This window comes from Nothobranchius furzeri, chromosome 14 (genome assembly GCF_043380555.1).
Source record: "Nothobranchius furzeri strain GRZ-AD chromosome 14, NfurGRZ-RIMD1, whole genome shotgun sequence".
NCBI classification, from domain to species: domain Eukaryota; kingdom Metazoa; phylum Chordata; class Actinopteri; order Cyprinodontiformes; family Nothobranchiidae; genus Nothobranchius; species Nothobranchius furzeri.
The window spans coordinates 913,540-940,003 of record NC_091754.1 but is presented as its reverse complement, the minus strand read 5'-3'; the positions used below and the strand labels follow the sequence as shown (position 1 = coordinate 940,003).

At 42.6% G+C, this 26,464-nt stretch overlaps 1 protein-coding gene across 1 annotated transcript in view; it reads left to right on the top strand.

The window, feature by feature from the left end:
• The first annotated feature begins 1,665 nt into the window (after positions 1-1,665).
• Positions 1,666-26,464, top strand: part of tmeff2a (transmembrane protein with EGF-like and two follistatin-like domains 2a) — a 184,478-nt gene continuing 159,679 nt past the window's right edge. The window contains exon 1 of the mRNA XM_015965494.3: positions 1,666-2,004. Within this exon, the coding sequence (XP_015820980.1) occupies positions 1,815-2,004 (190 nt within the window). The 5' untranslated portion in view covers positions 1,666-1,814. The remainder of the gene's footprint in view (positions 2,005-26,464) is intronic.

Sequence of the window (26,464 nt, the reverse complement as noted above, 5' to 3'; positions counted from 1 at the left end):
CAGATTGTTGTGATTGGCCAGACACCAACCAGGTTTAGCCAAAGGAAGACCTGCTGAGGCTTGAATGAAACATGGCTAGACCGGCCTGCAGAGCAAAATCTGTTTGCTACTGCTACGGTTAGTGGGCTAACAAATTAATAAATCCAACTACCATTTTATTTTTATTGTGGGCGATGGTGGCTCAGGAGTTGAGCTCGCCCCGTAATCGGAAGGTTGCAGGTTTGAGCCCCACTCGGTCTGTCGCTGTCCTTGCCTGCTGGTGGTGGTCGGACGGACCGGTGGTGCCTGTGCACGATAGACTCGCTTCTGTCAGTGCGCCCCAGGGCAGCTGCGACTACATTGTAGCTCATCATCACCAGGGTGTGGATGTGTGTGTGAATGGGTGAATGACTGATTGGGTTGTAAAGTGCCTTGGGGGGTTCCAGGACCCTAGAAGGCGCTATATCAAATACAGTTCCCATTTCTTATATTTTACATTGCAGCCGTTGGCCGGTTCAATTCAGTGTCTGAATAATCTGGTATAATCTGAATAATCTGGTCATGCTGCCAACACTCCTACAACTTCATATGCATTTGGCATGCTTCTTTACTAAAGATAAAAGACAGAGGAACTCTTATGCGATGCTATTTTCAGCTACTGATTGTGTCACGAACCCTATTAGCATAGAAAAGAACCGTGTAATAATCTTCAAATGACGAGCTGTAAAAGGATTATTTGTATAAATGCAACTGCGGTGTTGTCTCCATCACATCATGAGGTCAAGTCCCGTTACGGCCATGACAGGCTTCAACAACAACCCCTTTGTTTCATGTTTTCTTCTGCGTGGCTTCCAATTTCCTCAATTCAAAGGGTGAGTGTTCTCAACCTGCTGACCTCGAAACCTCCTGCAGATGTCGGAGCCTTTCTGGTCTTTGTGGCCGAACACATGCCACATCCTGCCCCCACGTGACAGCAGCCCCATTCCCCAAATAAATTAACTATATTAGGGTATTTTACATTGCTGGGAGGTGGAGGCCCAAGAGCTGCACCAGTGTTGTTTCAAAGAGGAGCAATTACCCAAAGGCAGGCAGGGCGAATCAGTTCCTGCAGACTTTTCTTTAATGCTGTTGGCCAATTACAAAGGGAGGATTTCATCCCTGTATTGTGTACCTGTGGGGTAACCATCACCAACGGGTGGGGCTGAGCCCATCTTTAATGGGTTTTATTTCTTTTTTATTTCCTTTAGCCTGTAGCTCTGTTTTTGTCTGCTCCATCAGTACTAAGACATTTCAATTGTCACTGAGGGGCGCTCCCCCACCTCCCTCCGCGCATCACACCCCACGTGATCATAACCAGCTGCTGGTGAGAGAGGGAGAGAGAAACACCAAGTGGCTGCGACTCTGAACGCACCACAGAGTGAACGGGAGGACCGCTGCTCGGATACTACTCCCCCGCTGCCGCCGTCTCCAGACCCAGCCTGTGGGATTCCGGCTGCATCTCTTCACTTTTGCATCTTACCCCCCCCCCTCCCTCCCCATCACCAGTTACTTTTATTTTCCATCGTTTCGCTCCTCTCTTCAGCATCAAGTCCCCTCACTAACTTTGTTTCCCACATCACCCTCCTCCATCACCCTTTTTTATCATTACTATCCCTGACTGCAGCTTCCCGTCGGATCTGGGCGGAACACCGTTTGACCGGTCGACCCAAACCGGGGCACTGCTACATGGGGCGCACGGTCTCGCACGGAACATGTTCTGCTGTGGGTCTTTAGGCGCCCCGCGGAACCTGTCGGGTTTGGAGCTACCGTTGCGCGTCTTTCGCGGCCAGTGAAAGATGGGTCTGTTTGTGGCTGCGCAGGCACCGCCTGAGGAGCGCCGACGGCTGCGCCGGTGGGGCGGGACGGCGGGAGGCTGGCTCAGGATCACCCTCGTTTCCTTTCTCGCTACTTTACCTGTGGAGCAGCTACGCGCCTTCCCGTCCTCCCTCAGTGACTGCCAGACGCCGACCGGCTGGAACTGCTCCGGTGAGAGTCATTCCTCTTAGGCAGAGTTGCTGCTTTTCTCACGGCTCTGCACGAACACCATTTAAACTTCAACCGTCATTGCTAAACACAGAATGTCCGCACCAGCTGGTTATTGTGCTTCATTTTTCTGGCATCCTGGTGAGTGGAGGAGGATCCATGCTGCGGGTTCCCCCCCACGATGCGGCCAGGCTGCAGACTTCTCTTTGGTGTTGGGTCTCTTGAGTCCTGTTAGTCGTGCAGCTTCCAGCTCAGAGGAGAAACAGCGCGTTTAGGAAGGATGCTGGACTTACGCATAGCGTGAATAGCACGGGGTTCACGAGGATGCTGGGCAACTTTCACATCCTGGTCACCTTATGGACGTCTCGTCCGCATCATTACTCAGACTGAGCATTAAGTTTAGTGCACGAGCCAACTGGAATATATAAATCTAGCTTTACTGCGCGCCAGATGTTTCATAAAACAGATTTTTTATACCACGGAGCTGTAAACTCGTTTTTCTTTCCTTCTCTGCACCCTAAACCCTAAAAACAAACCAACAAATAAATAAAAGCCGCGTGCCGAGCTGCAGCTCTGCGCCTCGTCGCCATATATTTCCCCTGTCGCCCGTCCAAGTCTGAGCCCCTAAAATAGCTCCAAGCCGATCACACACACACACACACACACACACACACACACACACACACACACACACACACACACACACAGCGGTATTGATATGATGGCTCTTCACATCCAGACATCGATACGGAGTCATGGTGCCATTTGCAGCTTGAAGAGTTTGCCATCGTTAGAGTTGGCATTTCACAGAAAGGAGAAACATCTCGATGTGTTTCATCTGTATGATCAGAATGTTTTAGTGACTGGCTGCTCCTCTGGTGGCTTTAATGATGAATTTATCTCTGACTGCCCAGAAACCAGGAAGAAAAGTTTGAACTATTAATTTCTGACAAACATTTGGGTCAAGCTTCATCAAAGCAAAGAGATTAGTAAAACATATATTTTCCAAAAGATGCAACGAATGCCAATCCCGGTGATGGATGAGCTAATTTGGTTAAACATATTAGTTGTATTTTTCCGGTGGTTCAGCCTGGTAATTGATCATTTTCAGATACACCCTCAGATTATCTCCATCCCACATGTGTATGGTATTGTGCCAGAGCTTCATTCTGTGCATGCTGTCGATGCTGGTGATGGTTTTTAGCATGTACAGTAATGACCGATAATGGTACCCATCCTGCCCTAATACACACTTGCCCTCCCACCCACTTCCTGACACACACTCGTGCATTTCGGCGAAGGCTTTTATCCAACACGCCTTGAGGAGGCTTAAGTGCAGAAACTGAGAAGAGTGTGCACAGACGTATACACTCACACCAACACCAACGTGCATCTAAGGATCAATCAGAATAAATCATAACAAGTTGTTGTCCAGAAGGAAAAAAAACAACAACTAGATAGGGCACTTCCAGCTGCATCGCATTAATAAACCAGCAATAATTCCAGGCCTTAATTATCGATTTGTGTGTGCGGATGAAGCGTTTTAGCACTAATGTGCAACACCTTTCCCTTCAGACATAACGAGTGACTGGAAAATGAGTTGGTGTTGAGTTCAGCGTCACGTTTTGTGCTAAGACAAAGGAAAATAAGGCAGCACTTGTAGCTGAGCTGCATTTGAGAAAGATGGAAGGGGTGTTTATGTATTTAGATGATTTGCAGCATGACCACTGAAGCTTTTCATTAAAGCAGACCTTTAGATAGATTCAGACCTCGATTCTGTAAGTGAAGCGATAGACATGAAATCAGATTTTGTCTCTGGAATAATGTCTAAAGGTTTGTGATAATCGTGAACTCTAAACATACTGATTTGGGATCATTGTGATACGTCAGCCCTGACTTTAGGTATTTCGTATCATTTGGATCACAGAATGCTCATTTTTGCAGTTTTATCCATTCATACTGAACTAAACATGCTCCATAATCTGTGATTGTTGCTCGAATTCGCTCCACATGATCCTTCAAACATCCTCAGCAGGAGATTGAACTGGTTTGCATGCAAGCCAGTCAAGCAGTACCCATTCAGCGTCCATGGAGCCACTCTGGTATCGTCATGCTGACATAACTACGGGCCTCCAGGGAAAGAGCGCTGCCTTGATGTTAGCGTATCCCTGTGATGTTGTGGCTGTTTCATCTATGTGCCAAAATATCAAAATGAAAACTTCACTTGCTCACAAATAAACAAGGCCCAGCAAAATATTAAAATTAGTAATGGCTTTGTTCCACGTACTGTCCTTCAGGGTCTTGTGGTGCACATGGCAGTGCACCATTCGTTTTGTAAAGGAAACATGACTTCTTCTTCTGCATGAGCATCGATTTACTGATCAAAGTATTTTCAACTCTGTTAAAGCTGCTGTAGCGAATCTACAGAACGGGATAGGTTTGCACAGTAATGGATCACCCACACCTCCCCTCGGGTATCGTCCTTGAGGCGTCTCTGCCAGCGGAAACGAGAGAGCGCTAAACACCAGTTGCTGTTTTCCAGGTCCAAAAGTCTTTTGTTGTCCGTGACTTCACAAGGTGTTTTTCCTGAAGTTGAAGTGGTAGCAGCCGGCTGTTTCTCCTTCTCTGATATTATTGAGTGGAGAACCTCTCACACCAGAGGTGTTCTGGTGCTAAATACACAAGTGTGTAATGAGTGGAGGACCCAGGGAAGTGCGGTGTTTCGAAAAGACCGACAACCAGAAGGTCTCATAGCTTTTGAGTCCGAGCCATGTTACTGGCTGAGGATTTTAGACAAATCCGAGAGAACCACTTTAATCCTTTTTACTATGTTAGAATGTTTGTTAAGAGACATGAAAAAAAAAGTTTCAAGCTTATTTGTTTTCCAAATTTGCCATTGCAGCTTTAAGACAGGAGTCAGTGAACGTTCTGTCTCACACAAGCAATAGCCTAGAAATCTAGATAGACCGCCGCAGAAGCAAAACGCTTTAGCTTTGCAGGGCGGTCTAGCCACGCTCCATAGGAGCCTCAGCACATCCACCACTGGCCCAAACAGTCTCACTTCTTGCCAATCACAGCTCTCTTATCGATTTTTGTGGGCGGGATGTTACTACGACTGAGTTAAAAAACAAAGATGGCGGCGACTTGTTTGAAACAACTTTAGCATCAGCCTTAGACTCAAGAGCAGATAGAGGTACTTACGTGTCCCGCTGACCATCTGTAGCGGTCAGTCCGCCACATGGTTCATTGTCCAATAGCATGCAGAGCAGCCTTAGATTCCGCCTGATGACTGAGATCTGTCTGTGGGTTGTGGTCATTCACTGTTAAATGATCCCAACAGATGCCTTTTTGTATCTGCTGCCACACCGCTGTTCCTCTTTATCCTAAAGTCTGTGTGTTGACCTGATGGCTGAAGTGGCAGTGATAAGTGTAGAATAGGCAAAGCTTCCTATAAATCCCATCCAGGGATGAGATTTACCAGAAGTCTGCAGAGAATTGGCCATCTGGCTCCAAGATTTGTTACTGCAGTGGTCAAAAGCAGTTGTCTTGCATGCAGGTCAACACTCCTGACAGTAAACAGTAGCAGTAATGAGTTATAAGACAAGACAGGCCTCTTGCTGTCTAATCAGACAAGGATCTACGGGTAACAGTTCAGCCATGAGGTTCAAAGTTGTGTAACGTAAGGAAATCTTCTCGGATTGATTCATCTATTTTTAGAACATTTACTTTTCTTTCACTTCTCCCAGCCGGACTTGGAGGTAACAGAATGTATGAAAACCTGTTGCAGAGTTATATAAAAATACCCCCCAGCAAGAGAGGGGTCAAGAGAGGATGTCTCACTGCTGTGCTTGTTCAGCCTTCATTATTAATTTAGCCTGCTTAATTATTGATCAGCATAATGCTTAAAACACCAAAGGAGTTGTTCTTGATCTTTTTAAGTGAAGCGAAATTTCAGGTAGATGGAAGAGGATGCATTTGGCTGACAAGATCTCTCTTTTAGACAAGAAAGTTCTTCCCATGCCATCTTAATTGTTAGCATATAAACCACCCATTCAATACTTGATGTTTGGCAGCTTGTTTCGGTTAATTATTTAGTTTACTGTAATCTCCTCCTGGAGCAGCTGAGCAGGAGCAGGAAGTATACGATTTCCTGGCCTCCGACATGCTGCACACAGGTCCTGCTGAGAACTCGTCTCTGTCAGGCACTTTTAACGTTTGGTGGAAGACAACACGAGAGCAGCACACCTTGGCTCACACAAAGGCAACACAAAATATCTTGGCATGTAATCTGAGGTACGCCTCATAAAGGTCCTTCTAAAACATTAGCACATTGTGATGAAGTTCATTATTGTCTGTAATGTACTGATAAACATTAGACTTTCATATATATTAGATTCATTACACACAACTGAGGTAGTTCAAGCGTTTTATTGTTTCTAATATTGATGATTTTGGCGTACAGCTCATGAAAACCCAAAACTCCTATCTCAAAAAATTTGCAGATTTCATCCGACCAATAAAAAAAGGTGCTTTTAATACAACAAAAGTAAACCTTCAAATAATTATGTTCAGTTATGCATTCAATACTTGGTCGGGAATCCTTTAGCAGGAATGACTGCTTCAATGCGGCGTGGCATGGAGGCAACCAGCCTGTGGCACTGCTGAGGTGTTATGGAGGCCCAGGACGCTTCGATAGCGGCCTTAAGCTCATCCAGAGTGTTGGGTATTGTGTCTCTCAACTTTCTCTTCACAATATCCCACAGGTTCTCTACGGGGTTCAGGTCAGGAGAGTTGGCAGGCCAGTTGAGCCCAGTAATACCATGGTCAGTAAACCATTTAGCAGTGGTGTTGGCGCTGTGAGCAGGTGCCAGGTCGTGCTGAAAAATGAAATCTTCATCTCCATAAAGCTTTTCAGCAGATGGAAGCATGAAGTGCTCCAACATCTCCTGATAGCTAGCTGCATTGACCCTGCCCTTGATAAAACACAGTGGACCAACACCAGCAGCTGACATGGCGCCCCAGACCATCACTGACTGTGGGTACCTGACACTGGACTTCAGGCATGTTGGCATTTCCCTCTGCCCAGTCTTCCTCCAGACTCTGGCACCTTGATTTCTGAATGACGTGCAAAATTTGCTTTCATCTGAAAAAAGTACTTTGGACCACTGAGCAACAGTCCAGTGCTGCTTCTCTGTAGCCCAGGTCAGGCGCTTCTGCCGCTGTTTCTGGTTCAAAAGTGGCTTGACCTGGGGAATGCGGCACCTGTAGCCCATTTCCTGCACACGCCTGTACACGGTGGCTCTGGATGTTTCTACTCCAGACTCAGTCCACTGCTTCCGCAGGTCGCCCAAGGTCTGGAATCGGTCCTTCTCCACAATCTTCCTCAGGGTCCGGTCACCTCTTCTGGTTGTGCAGCGTTTTCTGCCACACTTGTTCCTTCCCACAGACTTCCCACTGAGGTGCCTTGATACAGCACTCTGGGAACAGCCTATTCGTTCAGAAATGTCTTTCTGTGTCTGACCCTCTTGCTTGAGGGTGTCAATGATGGCCTTCTGGACAGCAGTCAGGTCGACAGTCTTACCCATGATTGTGGTTTTGGGTAATGAACCAGGCTGGGAGTTTTTAAAAGCCTCAGGAATCTTTTGTTTAGAGTTAATTAGTTGATTCAGATGATTAGGTTAATAGCTCGATTAGAGAACCTTTTCATGGTATGCAAATTTTTTGGGATAAAAATTTTGGGTTTTCATGAGCTGTACGCCAAAGTCATCAATATTAGAAACAATAAAAGGCCTGAACTACTTCAGTTGTGTGTAATGAATCTAATATACTGTATATGAAAGTCTAATGCTTATCTGTACATTACAGAAAATAATTAACTTTATCACAATATGCTAATTTTTTTAGAAGGACCTGTATTTATCTTCTCACGCTGTGTGATGTTGATTCTATTGAAATGACAGGAATCAGGTTGTGATGAGAGATGGAAGGAGGGCAAAGAGGTTGGGCTAAACTAAACTTGTTTGTGCTCAAAACCTGAAATGTTGAGCGTTTGATTCACGATTCAAGATCATTTATTGTCATTGCATAGGGGCACAATGAAATGGACTTTGCACTCACTAAAGACAGCTCACGTAAGGAGGTAGTAAAAAATAAGTAAAGTAAAATCACACACACACACACACACACACACACACACACACACACACACACACACACACACACATAATGGATAGAAATTCATACACCAACTTGTTGGTCTATGTTTAATCAAAAGATTAATATATAATTTTAAAGATTTAATTTAATAGCAAAGTTATTTGTTAATTCAGAAGATCTAAAGATCTTTGTTCGTTCAGTGATCTATATACCCACTCTGTGTTTATTTCAATGACGAGTCAAGTTTAAAAAGTTAAGAAATTTATTACTAAACAATTTAAAACGTGACAATTTAAAAGACAATTTTTAAACCGCTGCAAAGTATAAATGTAAACATGGCAATAAGACTGATCTAAACTATAAACTGAAATATAAATTAAACATAATATAAATGTAATCTGTTACCTGTTGAGGTATCAGGATTAAATAGCTTGATGTCAAGGTGCTTTAGTGCACTAACTATCCAGTAGAACCACTGTTAGTGTGACCTCCTAGCAGCAACATTCAGTTCAGTGATGCTCCTGAATAAAAGCTGTTTAACAGCCTGGTGGTGCCTGTTTTTATTGCCCTGTATTGTAGGTACTACTCAAAGGCAGTGAAGTGGTGCATCTAGTGCATCCAGGACAGGCAGGTGTGTGTTCGTTTACTCTCTGCAGGGCCTTCCTGTCAGCTGCAAAGCTGCTGCTGTACCACGCCAGGATGCTGTTGGTCAGGACATTCTCTATGGAGCAGTGATAAAACCGGTTGATCTCAGGGATGAGCGATTACACCACTATCTGTATCTGTATCTGTTCAACCAACTAAATTATCTGTATCTTGTCATGGTCTGCATCAGCCCCTTCCTTTTTTGTGCCTCCTGGTGTCCTCCATCCCTCTCTAGATTCCCTCTTGTGTCCCTTTGTTCCCCAGCTCCTCTTGTGCTCCACTCCAGGTTCCCCCCTTGTGCTCTCTTAGCGCCCTCATGTGTCCTTGTCTGCATCCCTGTTATGTGTCTTATGTTGTAGCTCTTTGGCGCCCTCCTGTGTCCTTTTTATGCATGTCAGTTTAGTGCCTTTTGTTATCTTTTCTACTCTTTCCTCCCAGGTCAGCTCCAGCCTCATTCTCCCCAGCTCAGTGTGTGTGGGTGTGTGTGCTGTGTCCTCCTCCAGCTAGTTTGTGTGAGTCCTTCCCTCTGTCTTTAGGAAATTGTTGTTTAGTTTTGTGTTTAGGTATTTGCCCTCCTCTGTTTCTGTTTTCCCCATTGAGTTGATTAGTGTCACCTGCCTTCCCTCCAGCAGCTCACCCCACACACCTGCTTCCTGTTTCCTTAATTTGTCTCCCAGTCTATTTGAGCCCGGAATTGTCTCTGTCTTGTGTCGGTCCATTAATGTTTGTTGATTCTGTCAGTTTAGTCCCTCTGTGTTTAACCAGAGTTTCTTGATCCCTAGAAAATAATCTGCTTTTGACCTTTTGGATTTTGACTCCCAGTTTGGATTACCTTGGTTTTTGGCTCACCCACAAAATAAAGACTTTTTACTTAAAATCTTCATCCCTGCCTCCGTGTCATCCTGAGTACTGCATTTTGGGTCCACACCACCGTATCGTGACATATCTGTACTCGGAATGGGCGTGGCATAACCCGGAAGTGGGCGTGGCATAACCCGGAAGTGGGCGTGGTTTACATCAATGTATTATTTTAAGTCTGAAATTGATATGGATTGATCAGAAGTTGCTATGTGTATTGTTTATTTGAAAACTATTTACAGAGCAGCCTCAGAATTGAGATTAAATATTTTTGATCACAATAGTAAAGAAACTATTACAGAACAAGTGTTTCAATAAAATCAGAACATTAATATTTAAGTGCATGGATTAATACATCTGAACTCATGCAGTAGGAACTAGGACATATGAAATGCTAGAACCAGACACAACTTTATGTATATTTTTTTTATTTTTATTTGATTAAACTGATTTTTTCTTAACGTTCTTGGCATTTTCCCACACACAAAGTTAAACAAAACAATGTTGATTAAGGTGTGTGTGTGAGAGGGAGAGAGATGGAGTTAAAAAAAACCCGACCGGAGCAGAGGTAGTGAGTGACTGATGCAGCACGTCAGCTCTGTCTTGTCAAATGCACCATGTAAGTTACGAAAAAAGTACCTTTAAATATTCAACTGAAAAAGAGGCGAGCTGAAGAAAACCTAGGGAAAACTGAAGAAACGTGAGAAACAGTGAAGCCATCACAGCGCGATCCGTTACTGTCTGTGTGTGCGTGGATGAGCCGGACGGACTGCGCTCCCGGCCGGCTAGAGAGTTTTATGTGTAGGGAGGGGCAGGTGCTCTTTGTGACTGGCCAATCACAGACCGTGAAGACAGTCAGTTACCCAGTGAGGATTTTCCTTCAGCACGATTACAGATATTTACGAGTTTTACTCGTTTCATGCTCGTATTCGTCAAAAATGTTTTATCCATACAACGAGTATCCGGCTCATCCCTAGTTGATCTTCCTCAGAGCTCTAAGGAAGTATAGCCACTGTTGTGCCTTCTTTATCAGACATTTGGTGTTGTGTGTCCATGTGAGGTCCTCTGATATGTTTGCGCCCAGGAACTTGAACTGTGACCCCCTCTCCACCTGCTCTCCATTTATTGTGAGTGACTGGTTCTCCATCTTTTTCCTTCTTGGGTCAATGATGATTTCTTTGGTTTTGTTGGTGTTCAGGGTCAAGTTGTTAGCTGTAGTACGCTGACTCATTTCCCTGGCTGATTAGGCTCACCAAGGTTGTATCATCGGTAAATTTAATGAAAGTGTTGGTGTTGTGGATGGGCTTACAGTCATGTGAGTACAGGAAGGGACTTAGCACACAGCCTTGTGGGGCTCCTGTGCTGAGGGACAGAGAGGAGGAATGGTGGGGCCTAACTCAACAGAGCGGTTGGTTTGTAAAAGTCAGAGGATACACGACAAGACAAGATCGATGGGAGGATGATTGACAGAAAACATGTTTAAAATATATTCTAGTGCTGTATTCTGTTATTCTGAAGAGCCATTCTAGGTGCAGGAGTGAAGTATCAGATGCTGTTTTTGTGTAATTCTACACTGCTCTTTGAATAAAACCAAGGACAGAGCAATTTTTTTGTTTAAATTTAAATGTAAACTTTTGTGAAAAGGTGCTTCAGAGCTGCATTCGGAGACAACTTACACTTATGAAAGTGCACTTTGGATCTGTTGAAACATATTCTCTAATTGAATTGAAGTAGTTGGCACTTTAGGAGAATAAAATAGTGTAACACAGCACACTGACATTCTAAGTATATTACAGCTGATTAAACTGCCCTATTTCCTAACAGAAGACCAAGTAGCTGCTTTAATTCACTTCACGAAGTTACAATCTCATAATTAAAACAGTGCTTTCAAGTTTTATACTCAGATAATATTTAAAAGTTAGTTTATTAATTCACAGAAAAAATATTGTTACACAAGAAACGGTCCTACTATGAGAATGCGACTTTTTTCATAATTTTATTAATCCAGCGGATCACGGACAGCTTGGCTGTGGTGAGCGAATATAGAGTATATGGAACTTAGCGACAAAGCGTAAAGCGCTGTAGTGGCCTAGAGGTTAGGGTTGGGGCTCCAATTTTAAACACCTGTTAATTCACTGCAGTGCATAATGTACTTAAATATCAAACAAATACTCATAAATAATTGTCCCCAGCAGTCTTCAAGCCACACTCACATGTATTTATCTCGTCCAAACCAGTTTTTAAAACAAACTGGCACCCATGCTTAAAGAGCAAGTCACCCCAACCAGATTCGTACTCAAATCCCACTTCCTGTTTGAAAAATGCAACAAATGCAGTTGCCTAGCAGACCGAGAAGGCGGAGCCGCTAAAAAATACAGACACACACACACACACACACACACACACACACACACACACACACACACACACACACACACACACACACACACACACACAGACTCACAACGACATTGTGACATCATATGGTACCAGCTAACGTTCTAGGGTACCTCTTAGCCAGTAGCGATTGCAGATTTAAATTCAAATGCAGTGTCGAGTTTCTACCTGACACTGACAGTTGTAGGCAGAAAATTACAATTTTAACTAAAATTCACTAAAGTGCAAAAACTATTGACTACACGTGTCTGCAGCAGGATTAGGCATGCATTTATATAGTTTATCAGAAATAAAAAGTTGATTTGGGGGTGACTTGCTCTTTAAGGACCCCTACCTGCATGCTTTGTTCGGGTTCACACCTTCACTTTGTTTATACTCATGATTTTATTTTCTACGTGTATCACTGCTATTGTTTTTCTGATGTTTTTATTGGTTACAGGTATTTGCCCTGATCTTTATCATGTTGTACAGCGCTTTGTGATTTATATCTGAGAAAGGCGCTCTATAAATAAACTTTTACTTACTTACTTACTTTCACACACCTGGTTTGAATTAATAGATGATTATCAGGCTTCTGAAGAGCTTGAAGACAAACTGAAGAGTTGATTCAGTCTTTGAAGCAGCTGTGTTGGAGCAAGCCATATTGGTTTTAGTCCTGGTCCAGGTCCAACATTACAATTATACAGTCACATTGTAGTGATGTCACATCACCACCACTCCAACAAAAATCTGTTCTGCAGCAGTTCACAGGGTACAGCAGTTAAATGCATTTGAATGGTTTTAAAATATTTACCATTTCAATTGTTTTATATGCAACTTCTGATGAATGATATAAACTAATGTGAGGCATGTGCAGCATTTTGGAAATATATATTTTCTGAACTATGTCAGACTTACTTATTTTGCTGTTTAACCCTGAAAACTGATGCAGCTAAATAATGCACTTTCCTCCAATTGTTCTGGAGTCATAATAAAAGGATAACTTAGTAAGTATGGTATCAGAGGAGCAGCACTTCATTGGGTCACAAGTTACTTGAAGAATAGGCAACAATATAATCAGGTAAATAATGTAAAATCAGACACATGCAACATCTCACGAGGAGTTCCTCAGGGGTCTGCTTTAGGTCCCAAACTTTTTAATATCTAATATTAATGATATCACAAAGGTATCCCAATTGTTGAATTGTATTTTATTTGGAGATGACACAACATTATTTTTACGCAAGTGACAATATAGAGCATATAGGAGAAGTGATTCAAATTAAATTAAGAAAACTGAAACAGTGGCTTATAATTTAAGGCTTATATAATATTGTCCTTAAATCTGGAGAAAACTCATTTTATGTTATTTGGTATAAGAAGAGTAGACATTGATTAGTCACTGTCTATAAAAGATGTTACCATTGAAAGGGTGAGGGAAATTAGGGTTTTAGGGGTCACTGACAAAAATTAAACATAAATGGCATAACAACAAAAATAGCTAAATAAACTGCTATACTGCATAAAGTGAAGGACTCTCTTAATAAAAAAAAAAGGCATTATACTTATCTAATTCACTGATAGTTCCAAATATGACTTACTGTATTGAAATCTGTGGTATTACATACAAAACATACACAAGCCCTGTTTGGATTTTACAAAAGAGAGCCATAAGAAGCATTACTCAAAGCAGCTGTACAACTCCAACCAGTCCATTATTGGCTAGGTTGAGAGTGATAAACTTGGGGATCTAGTTGATTACAATATTCTAAAATTGGTTTATAAAGCTCATAAGAAAATGCTACCAAGAAATATCCAAATGAAACATGAAAAGAGACAGAGTTGTTATAGCTTAAAATGCTGTGAGCTATTTATAAAACCAAGGTTTAGCAAAGTGTTGGAGAGATATGTTTCTGTGTATGGAGTCGGTTTATGGAACAAACTGGAATTCGAAATAAAAGAAGTTAAATCAATTATAATGTTTGAAAATACTTTAAAAAATAGTATAATAAGAAAGTATATATAGATTAATCTGCAATGTTTTTTTTCTTTTATTTCTCCTGATTTCTTGAAATGCAATTTGATGATGTTATATGGTGCTACAATGAAACAGCAACATTAAGTATTTACTTGTTAAACTTTTGGCATGCTGCTAGGCAGCTGACTCTTAGTTATATTTTGTGAGTTAACACAGTTATTTTATTGTTATGATTCATTTACTTGTGTGAGTGGGGCAGACTATATACCGTAAATCCTCTAATACAGGCCGGTATTCAATTAAAGGCCGGGTCTCCAATTTTGGCCGGTGTCGGAGTCAGAGGAGGTGAATAATGGCCGGTCTCTTATTGTGGCCGGATGGTATGTGGTAACAAGCAAGTACGAGCGTCCCAGCGGCAGGGTTATAGTCCCCAAATCAACCAGCAGGAGGCAGTAGAGGTTCACACAGACCTTTATTAGGCTTTTCTGCAACGCCTTGTAACGCTACAGACACGATCCTCTATCACGCTCCTACCACACAGAGTCACGGTGTCAGTTAACCATGCTAATTCAACCCGCTCCACAGAACACACATCACCTTCCCTGTGGCTTACATAACACTCACACAACACGCAAATCAGCACATAGGAACTAGCAGAATGATAGGAAACACATATGACACAATACCCAGAATGCACCTGGCTTACAACCCCAGCCAGGTCATTACACTATCAAGTTCAAAGAGAACGTGCTGATTATGCTGCAGAACACTCTGGAGAGCAGCAGTAGGGGGTGTATGAACTACAGTAATCCCTCGTTTATCGCGGTAGATGCGTTCCAGACCTGGCCGCGATAGGTGAAAATCCGCGAAGTAGGGACTCCCAGCATGCCCCTCGCGGGGATTCCCTCCACGTCGCACCTACGTCACAAACCGCGGCTATAAACCAAACGGAAGTCGCCTTTCCAGCTCACCACTCAGTCATCGTTTCTTCAGATTCATGATCAGAGTTTCCAACCTACCGATCAATCCAACGAACTATCAGCTCATAGTAAGTTATCTTACTTACTTCTGGAAAGCCCGGCATTTCCGTGTCACTTCGTTGACGCTCGAACGCTCGGGGGTTTCCTAGATCAGCCGGCGTTTCACCGACGCTCTCACTTCCGCGTCTGTGAAACCACGCTCCCTATTGAATTATCGTATGATCACATTCTCTGTGATCAGCAACGCGCTGTGCCGGACCGTAGCTACTGACACGCGATCGTTCATGTCGGTTCATTTCCTTTAATGTTTTCTGTCTTTTATTTGCGCCTGATGCGTTTCGCCGCATGCTGTGGAGCGGGGCGCTGCGCGCATCACCTTGTCCTCCGACGCACTGATCACTGATACAGCCGCCAAACAGCAAGCGCTCCGCTGTTTTTGCGGTCGGTAGATCTTTTAGAACTGCAGTTCAAAGGTAACTCATGAGGTGAATATATATGAACCCAGGTAGCAGTTTCTCTTTAGGATTGAGAGGAGATGCAGGAAGATAATAAACAGGCAGGACAGAAAAATAGTCAAATAAAAACAAGTTAGTTTTTGTACCTGCTGGTTGCAACAAACAGACACCATTGAAGGTAATCAGAAGTGAGGAGCAGAAAATGAAATAATTATTTTAATGTTTAGAGCAGCAGGAACTCCGAGAGGCTGCAGGCGCATCAGTGAGTTTGTGGCTGCTGCGCAGGGGGAGGGGGGAGAGGGCTGAAGTAGGGGGAGGGGGGAGAGGGCTGAAGCAGGGGGAGGGGGGAGAGGGCTGAAGCAGGGGGAGGGGGGAGAGGGCTGAAGCAGGGGGAGGGGGGAGAGGGCTGAAGCAGGGGGAGGGGGGAGAGGGCTGAAGCAGGGGGAGGGGGGAGAGGGCTGAAGCAGAAACTACCGTTGTTAAAAGAAATGTGTTTAACTTTGAAAATGTGGGCGCAATTTTAATTGTTAAAAACTCCAGCGAACCATTAGTTCATTTTGCTCAAATAGAAATAGAGGCCTGTCTCTAATACTGGCCCTCCTTCCAATAAAGGCCTGGAGCTTGATGAGCTTGAGTCAAATACAGGCCCGGGCCTGTATTAGAGGATTTACGGTATACGATTTTCTTCTGTCTGCTCCTTTTCATTTAAGCAGTGCAAGTTGTATTATTATGTGCAAAATAATTTTCTTTTAAAATGAATAAAATAAATAAATTGAAATTAAATGAAAATGTCGCTACAACACACACGTTGGTCCTGGGCCAGAAAATGTTGGTGACACCAATGCAGGATTTATATTTCATGCATTATTTTTTTCCATAAAGCTATTCTTAAAGGGACACTATGCAACTTTTTCATATTTTTAATTAATTTTCTTGAGTCAGTATGTGCTAAAATGGCCCTTCACAGGGTTAATCACATGTCACTCAGACCCCCACTGCCCTCTGTGGCCAGAATACTGCACTTGCAACTTTAGAGTACTGGTTCGGTCCCTGTTGGACTTAATGAAAGTGGGGCTGATATGCCAGTGCTGCAGCCTGCTTTCAGCACGTTTCCTGCATGTTTTATATCATAAACACAGCTGATTTGTTTGGTGTAATGATGACTCACTCGTGTAGAAACAAATAAAGGCTGAAGAGACATTTCAGCAGTTAGATGAAGGTGTTAAAAAACAAATACACAGCGGGGAGAAAATGTTCACTTTTAATTTGACTAGGGGGCGCTAAAAGCAAGCAAAACCACAAAGTATCACTAATGACACATTATGTTTTCTACCTGCAAGTGGTTAGCATTAACGTGCATGCTGAGATGTGGATGCTTACATGTAGAAAATATCTTAGAGCCATTTCACAGCGATATTCTATATACAGACAATGATAGGCGCTTATATAACGAGCTGCAGCAGAATAAGTGTTGAATTTGTTCACTCATGAGCTTAAATAGAATATTGTAGCATTAGAAATGAAACTTCTGCAGTAACTGTTCAATAAAAAGTTTGCTTGTCTAACACAAACATGCCTCCACATTTCACCCATGCACAAACAGGGAATCAATTATTTTTAGCATTAGAACGTTTGCACCACAGCCTTATAAGTTTGATCCAGTGACATTCGGCTGTTAATGGACCAAGTTCAAATTCTTACGGACCAAGAGGAAGCAAGCCAGCCATCGGGAGTCTGAGCAATGTTCTATTTGTTAAACTCGGAGAAACTTTAAAGGGCATGAGCTCAAAAATTGCTTAAACATGGATATACCACGCTCAAAGCTTGGAAGCATATCCACTGCGGAGCAACTTGAAGTCATATAATGAACTTTCTGAAAGGTGCAGCCCTAAATCCTGCAAATCTCAGTTACCTCACTGCTTTTTTAAATGTTCTTTCAAAACAAAACAAGCAAACAAACAAACAAAAACAAGTACACTCTAGCTACAGCAACATCGTGTCTCTTTTCTGATTACCCAAATCTCTGACATAATCTTTAAGGTCACGATTCCAGAATAAGAGCTCAGCCAGCGAGGGCAACATCATCTGTGACCTTTGAGGGGTTGCCTAGCAACAGGGAGATCTTAGGTTCCACAATAAACCCTAATGCCGATACAAATAGCACAGGATGGGCGATGACCCGATCAATCAACCTCTGACTCCACATACATACAGGTCCCCTGCCAACACCTGCTAGGAAGTGTCAGAACACTAGAAGTGTGATTTCACGAGTCATTTGTGAGATGTAAGTGTTGTTTTTGCACAATTTAAGCTCTTGAGCTTCCAACCCCGTTTACTGCAAAGAAACATGTAAACATTTCAGAAATACTATTTTTTTTCCTTCTCATCACATCATCAAAGGTCTAAAGCAGGGGTATGCAACCCTGGTCCTACAGAGCCACAGTCCAGCATGTTTTCCAGCCATGCCTGAACTTGCAGCTTCACCTGATCCAGGTAATCAACAGCAGGAACAACAAAGATAGTTGGAAGACAAGCAGGACTGCAGTTCTCCAGGACCAGGGTCGCCTACTCCTGGTCAAAAGTTATATGCAGAGCTACAGGAGAATATTTCGTGTTAAGAAAACAAATGTCAGATGTTTAATGAAATAGGATTTTTGCTACTGAAAATGGACTAGTACTATAAATCTAAAGCTCAACAACTCTAAATGAATATTTTTTAGATTTTTCTCCAAATACAACACTTGCCTACATACTTGTTGTATGCTGACGATACCAGCCTGTATTTATCTGATGATGACTTAAATGAGATAAAAGCCATTCTCAGTAAATAAGTTGTGGTTCTGAAAGGATGGTTTGATCGGAACAAACCTTCAATGAATCTGACAAAAACAAAATACAATGTAGGGTAATTAATTATCGTTACAGTCAATGGAAAACTACTGGAATAAGTACAACAAACTTTTAGGAATCATCGAGGACAAAGTTTGCTGGAAGCAGCATATAAAAGAATTAAAGTTAAAACGATTAAAGAGCAAGTCAACCCCTACCAGAGTCTAACTCCACTCCCACTTCATGTTTGAAAAATGCAACAAATGCTGTTGCCTGGCAGACCGAGAGGGCGGAGCTGCTAACAAATACACACACACACAGGCTCAGGACAGCATTGTGACATCATAATGTACCAGATGACATCATAGCATACCTCTTAGCCATTAGCGGTGGCAGATTTAAATTAGAATACAGTGCAGAGTTTTTACCTGACAACGGCACAACTGCCAGTTTTAGGCAGAATATTTAAATTTTAACTAAGATGCACTGAAATGCCAAATTATTGACGACACGTGTCTGCAGCACGATTAGAAACTCGTTTATTTAGTTTATCAGCAAAAAAAAGGTTATTTGGGGGTGACTTGCTCTTTAAGAAAAACATCTGATTGACGAGTAGAATGAGAAAAGTCTTAGATATAAAATTCCTGCAGTTACTATATAATTCCCTTATTCTACCGTATTTGGCATATAGGGTGGAAATATGTGTAAACAACTACAGGGCAAACGTTGGTCCAATTTTCCTACTTCAAAAAAGTCATTTAGTATTTTTTGCATAGATCTGTACACTTTGACCATCGTATATCAGGCGTATCATGCTGCTTTACCACCCTACATCTTACAGAGAAGGGGTACATAGTTTGAAAAGAACAGGGATATTTAAGTAAAAGAAAATAACAAAAACAATGATGTGTCTCAGTGAGAGAAGTGACCCTATGGAATGAGCTCAAAGAACGTTTGAAAAATATCCAGCTCACTGAAAACATTCAAAAGGAGTCTCAAATGTTATTTTACGGGGGAAAAAATCATATATAGGATGTCCAATTCTGACATTTATTCGTGATTTATTGCTTAGCTGATGGCAAAGACGTACAGTATATTATTTGTATAGATACACATTTATGATTGTATGATTGTCAAAATCTGTTAAATGTAACGGGTAGGCTTATATAAGTTGTATTTACCCTTTTCGGTCAAATATGATATGTGAGCGTGATGGCTTCTTTCTGTTTGTGACTTGTGAAAAGTTTGGCCGAATAAGCCTTTACTTCTAAAAACAGATACAGTTGTGCAATTCTGAGATTTGTAGTGCATTCTTAATGCCAGTGGCTTTGGTGAATTTACGGCATTTTCCAGTTGTTTTATTCAGATCTGTGGAGATATGGAGTCACAGAAGCAATCTTCTCTCTTTCTGGTGTGGACAGTGTCTTCTTGCATACGTTTTGATTGCATTCTTGTTCATGAAACAACGAGATTGCTTCCAGCAGTAACTAATCCCTTTAAGTTGTTGTTTACAAGAAATTGCAAGTATTCTTGTAGTTTTCAGCATCTGAAAAACGTCCAAACTGCACATCTGTTTTATGATACAGAAGGGAGTTTAATGGCATGTGAAGAAAAAAGTCACGCTTGCTTTTGATTAAAACTGGATATTTTTTCCATTAGTTGCTGCTCAGGAGAAACCTGGAAAACGTGCCTCAAAGATCAAACTGTAAAATTTGATGTTTGGAGTTTTATCACAAAAAAAAAAAAAAAGAAAAGAACCTCAACCAGCTGGCATTAAGAGGATCTGATGTTTTCCAGCAATTTCTGCACTGGTCGCCAGTACAACTGTCACCCTAACAAAGCATCGCTCCAGCGAGTATCATCAACACGCCAGCTGCCTGGTTGCCAGTTTTTTTGTGGCTCTCCAGTCCGCCTCACATGGCCCTCTCCAGGCTAAGGGCTTTGTTCCATCTATCTTCTCAGAGCGTCGAGACCTCTCATGTCGCCGTTCCTGGCTCGATGATTGTATATTTGAACAGGGAACTGACACTTCATGGTCATTCAGGACTCTGCCAAATAGCAGGTTCGTTTTAGCATGGGCTTCTCTTCTACGGTGTATCATTGCCTGATGATGCTGTTCCATGCCAACAAGGGCTTTTACAAGTGGAAAGGTGATCGATTGTTACACTCAGTTTACACAGGGTGATGTGTGTAAGAGTACATCATGAAGTGACATGTATGAGTAAAAAAAGAGAAAATAAATGTGAGTGTAATTATATTTACTGGGGCTAAAGAGAAGCTTTTTGTCGTTCAACTTGTATTTCATTAATTATTTGAGGTTTTGTTGATTGAAGTACCAAGTTCAGTAAGTTTGATGTGTAAAATGTACATTAGTTATCAAAGCTTCTAAGGAGGAACACCGCGTAGGGAGACATTCCCTCTGTCATTCCCAACGGATTGTTTTATAAACAGTAGGGATGGTCTAATCAAGTAATCTTTAAAGATCTGGAATCGGGTGGAGAAGATCGGACTCAACCTTCTAAAACAAAATGCCCGACTTTGAAAATCTCTCTCGTGAGGAACAGGGTCGGATTTAGGACTGAAGAAGATCCGGGGCTTAACACACACACACACGCACACACACACACGTGACATGCACTAGTCAGCATCATACACATGTGTCTTGTACCACATAATTTTTAATCTGAAGCTACATATTAAGCATATTCAGGGCAGAGTATTGTTCCTGTTAGTGTTTAGTGTGAGATGATAGTAAATATTCCCGTTCTTTCTCCAACAACTTTACCTGATAGTAAGCTAGCTTTAGGCAAACCAGCAGCACAACAAATATTTTCTAATAAGACTCACAAACCTGAGTCAGCACCAGTCTCATCAGAGCTGGGGTTCTGTCGCCGTACTTTTGGTCTAAAAAACGTCCTTATGTCCATCTTCACTCATGTGTTTCAGGCAGAGAGTGTAGAAGAAGCCGGCTGCTGAAGGGCTTCTTCTTCAGTGGTGGAGGCTCAGGCAGGCTGTATACAAACTACTGCCAGCTGCTCCCTCTCTGTTGGACTTTGGTACTGCATGTTACTTCCACGATTTAGATCCGGGGCTTTTCATAAAACATCCAGGCTTCAGCCCAAGTAGTCGGGCCTAACGCCGCCCCTGGTGAGGAATTTAAAAATGGAATAAAATGGCATCAGCCTTCTTTGTTTCTTAGATGAAAACAACGTAACACAGTGGCGTGTCCAGATCTTTTAAAACTGGGTGGCCCAGGTGAGGCACAACTTTGCTCATGGGTGGCACCAATGGCTATGCTTTTTTTTGTTTTACCCCCAAGCCTTTTGTGGACAATGAAAAGCCTATTTAAAGGTAAATTAGAGTGTTGGCACCTGGGGTGGCCAATCAGATTCCAAGGGTGGCATGTGCTACCCTTGGAGTTGGAGTAAGATGGCGCTCACGCGGGTGCATGCTGCGAGCTGCTCGTCCTCTTTATGCATCAGCGCTTTGGGCTTCCTGACAGGGTTGCGGAAGGCGCTTTATAAATAAAGCTTTGATTGATTGATTGATTGACCCCACTGCCACTCTCTGGACACGCCCCTGACGTAATATTAAACAGGCAGAGATTCCCACACAATAACATGCCGTTGTTAGCTAGCAGCTCGCATTAGGAGAATGAAAATGTCTGCAGTTTGGATGGATTTTAAACCAGACAGTGAAGGCCGAGCAACATCCACTTGTATGTGGGTGCTTACATGTAGAAAACATCTTGGAGCCATTTCACAGCAATATTTGATACACAGATAGACGCTTTATAATGAGCCACAGTAGAATAAGTGGAATAAGTCATCGTGGTGGAACAGACTTAACTGCATGATACTCCACCTTCAAAACAAACTACTTTCTCCTTCATTTTTCCCCCCAGGCATCGCAATCTCCTTTGTCCATAAAGCCCAAGTCTGCCACCAAAACTCAGCCCAGCCGATTGCATTGAGTCACTGACATGTGTGAGCGACTCAGCAATCCCCATTTTAAGCATGCATGTAGCGACAGTAGAGAGGAAAACTCCCGTTTAACGAGAAGAAACCTTCAACAGAACCTGGCTCAGTCATCTGTCACAAAGACTGGGCGTTTGAGAAGACGGTGGTTGGCAGTAGGGATGAGCCGGATACTCGTTTCAGACGAGTATCCGGTACGGATAAAGCATTTTTGACGAGTACGAGCATGAAACGAGTAAACATCTGTAATCTTGCTGAAGGAAAATCCACATTTGTTAACTGACTGTCTTCACGCTCTGTGATTGGCCAGTCACATAGAGCGCCCGCCCCTCCCAACATACAGAACTCTGCACCGGGAGCTCAGTCCGCGTCCGGCCCACACACACACACACACACACACACACACACACACACACACACACACACACACACACACACACAGTAACGGATCTCTCTGTGCTTGCTTCACTGTTGTTCACGTTTCTTCAGTACTCCCTAGGTTTTCTTCAATTCGCCTCTGTTTAAAGTTACTTTAAAGATATTTAAAGTTAAAATTTTCGTAACGTACCTGGTGTATTTCACAAGACAGAGCTGAAAACGGCTCGTGCTGCGTCAGTCACTATCTCTGCTCTGGTCGGGTGTTTTTCTCCTCTCTCTCCCCTCCCTCAGGATCCACTCCCTCTTTCCTATTCACTCTCTCTCTCTTTCTTTACATTTTTGTGAAGCACCCCATGATTTTTATCTTGAGAGGCGCTATAGAAAAGATCTCTCTCTCTCTCTCTCTCTCTTAATTCATGCACTTAAATATTCATGTTCTGATTTTATTGAAAAACTTGTTCTGTAATAGTTCCTTTACTATTGTGATCAAAAACATTTAACTCTGCCATGGGCGTTGCACCCGTGGGGGATGTGGGGGATTCAACACCCACACTTTTCTTATTGAGATCGTTCAACACCAGCACTTTTCCAGCTGTTTTGCTCACCTCCGCACCAGTCTGGTTTCTCTACGTTGCACTCACTCTGTTTGCCTCATCTCCTTCTTCACCTCCCGCTTCTGACAGCCGATGTCGGGTTTCCAGGAGAGCAGGAGAGGGAGGGACGGAAGAGCTCGACTGAATTCATAATTTTACATCTTGACATTAGCTGTACAAAGTCTGAGTTTGATAAAGTGAAGAACAACCATTTGCAGAGGTTTATAACAGGCGCGGCGCCAGGTTCTCATTTTTGGGTGGGCCACGGTAATTCTGGACGGACCTTAATAAGCAGTGACTTAAGTGAAGCAGGCAGGTCGCGCTAGAAAATTTAGTTTAAAAAGACGTCATAAATGTGTTCCCCCGTCATTTTTATTTCTAAAATATGAAGTAAAAACTCACAATTTAATTTTCATTCATTTGTCATTAATATGTAGTCTACACCCGTGCGTTAAGTGGACCATCTTCCAGTAAAAGCAAAGCATCCAGTCCACCTCTCCAAATGCGTAAAATGTGCATCAGCCGCTAGTTAGGCGCGCCGCGCGCACCGTCAGCTACATCAGCCCAGACAAGAGCAGAGCAACTAGAGAAAGAATAGAGTATAATTCTGTCTGGATGTGGATGGAGATTACATTTTACATCAGCCTGAGCATCATTTAAATACGTAAACCATCACATGTCCTCTAGTCCACGCTATCAGCATTATTTTAATTGGTGTGTGTGTGTGTGTGTGTGTTTTCCACTTCAAACACTGGTCTAACCAACCAGACCAGCGTGTCCAGTAACACATTAATGTTACAATTAAACAGTTTCACTTCATGTAGGCTTGGAACGTTTCACCTGCCGTGGCCCGACCGCTTCTGCTCCACATAAACTTTGTGCGTGATCAAATGTCTCTACAGGTGCTTGCTGAGCTGAAGAGGCTATTTTGCCTCAGACTGGATGCGTCATGTGTCTCCATATTAGAGACGGGAACAAGCGCTGTTCAGCCAAAGTTTCGTAATCAAAGAACATTTTTCCAAGTGACACATCCCTCAGAGAGACCGGCTTTCCAGACAGCTTCAGTGGGAGGAAATCTTATCGCATGCGTCGTGGTTCTGCACTGCGCTGCAAACCCTTCTACAGATCTTCAGCTCACTGTCCACTAGGGATGTAAGAAAATATCGATATGGCAATATATCGTGATATTTTTTCCTGCGATTTTTACATCCATATTCAAAAGCTGTGTATCTAATTCTAGAAAGAATTTACATGCAAAGTTTTGTGTATTTTCTTTTCGTTTTGTGCAATTCAATCGCCACCCGCTAGTTGGCAGCGGCGTGCAACGGGTTTTGTCTCCACCATTGAACTGTAAATCCCTCCGTCATGATTCAGATACCTCATGTTAAACATGTTATGTATCAGTTTGGACTGTTTATTGAGCATTCTTACAATAAATTCAGTAAAAAAAAAGCTTGTTACGTCTGACTGAATGTATCGCAATATATAGTGATATATTGTATCGTCTCCCCTGTATCGTGATATGTATCGTATCGCCAGAATTTCAAAAAATACACATCCCTGCTGTCCACCGTGTGCGCTCCGAGCCGCGCTGAGCACAGTGTCCAGTATAAAGCTCTGATGTTCTGATGGGAATCATTCCTTGATTGATTTAGTTACCTCTGCGATGTGCGTAACGATTAAAATGTCAGCTCATCCATGTGTGCATCAGTGTGCGTCGGGGTAATTCTTTCAAAACAACCAACATCCTTGAGTTTATCCGTCAAAATAAAAGTCAAATGGAAATATCTGTAACCTGCCATTTAACTGTTTTGCCTTCTTGTGAAGATTGTTGCAAAGAGAAACAACTAAACCTGGTTAACCCCAGAGCCACGCGTACTGCGCTGTACTTCCTGACTGTAAATGAGGGGAAACGATTTAATCAGATCTTTTTCTTTTCAACATGGTTTAATATAAAGTTTCATTCAGTACAAACTTTAGTTACACCAATCTAACGAGACAGAGCCTGGATTTGTATTCTGAACAGTTTAAACATGTTTAAAACGGAGACATGCGTGACGCGTCTAAAGTTCGCCCCTGCTCCGCTATTATGGAAATTAAACTAACAAGATGAATAACATGAAATTATTTTAGGCACAGACAACATCCCCCACACTTTTGAAAAGCTTGCAACGCGCCTGTCTGAGGCTGCTCTGTAAAGTGTTCAAATAAACAATACACATAGCAACTTCTGATCAGACTTAAAATAACGTATTGGTTAAACTACACCCATTTCCAGGTTAGGCCACGCCCACTCCAAGTACAGATACGGAGACAGATAGTTTAGATGGTTGAACAGATACAGATAGTGGTGTACTCGCTCATCCCTAGTTGGCAGTAGTGTGTCAGCCGATGGCCAGGAAGGTTTCACAGCTCAGCAAAATGCCAGACCTGGTGTAGCTTCCTTGGAGACACAAAACACTTAGTTAACAGTTAAAATAACAGGAAATAATGCAGTTAGAGAGTAGTGTATGCTGTAGGGACTTGCAGCACACACTGGATAAAGATGGCTGCATCTTCCTCTGTACCTCATTTAAAACCCCCATCAGGACTAGAATTACAGTGACCTGCTACACCTGAACTCATTACAGCAACAGTGATTCACAGTTCCAGTCACAAATATGCAGAACATGCACGGACCCTCCTTCGTAGCACGGTGCCTTTCCCAACATGATTCGGGATTTCTGTGTATTTCGTCTGAAGTGAGTGATGCATTTTATGTTGTGACTGTCACTTTCACTGTGGATGATTTGATCCACATGGACTGAAAAAAACTGTGCAAGATTTGCGTTCGAGTTCAAACAACCTTCCTGGAGGCAGCGCAGCATGAATAGAGACAAATATACCAACGAAGCCCACACGGTTTGTCTTTAAACTTGAAAGATGAGCATCTTTGATGTTCATATGGAGCTTGAAATTCTAATTGTACCATGGCCTCTCGACTTCAAGCTCCCCTTGACTTTCTGTATTATGTTATCTAATGCGTCATTAAACACAAACACTTAGAAATTCACAGCCTCAAAGCGGCGGAGGCCACAGCTCATAGCTTTAATTCAAGGTGTTGTATTTGAATGTGCTCATTACACATGCCAGTCTCTTTTTCCTGTAGCAGGAGGTTGTTTATTTTTTTAGAAAGCCTTTTCTTATATTGTACTACCTACCAGCACTTACAAAGTGTCAGGGTTTCAGTGGTCAGCAT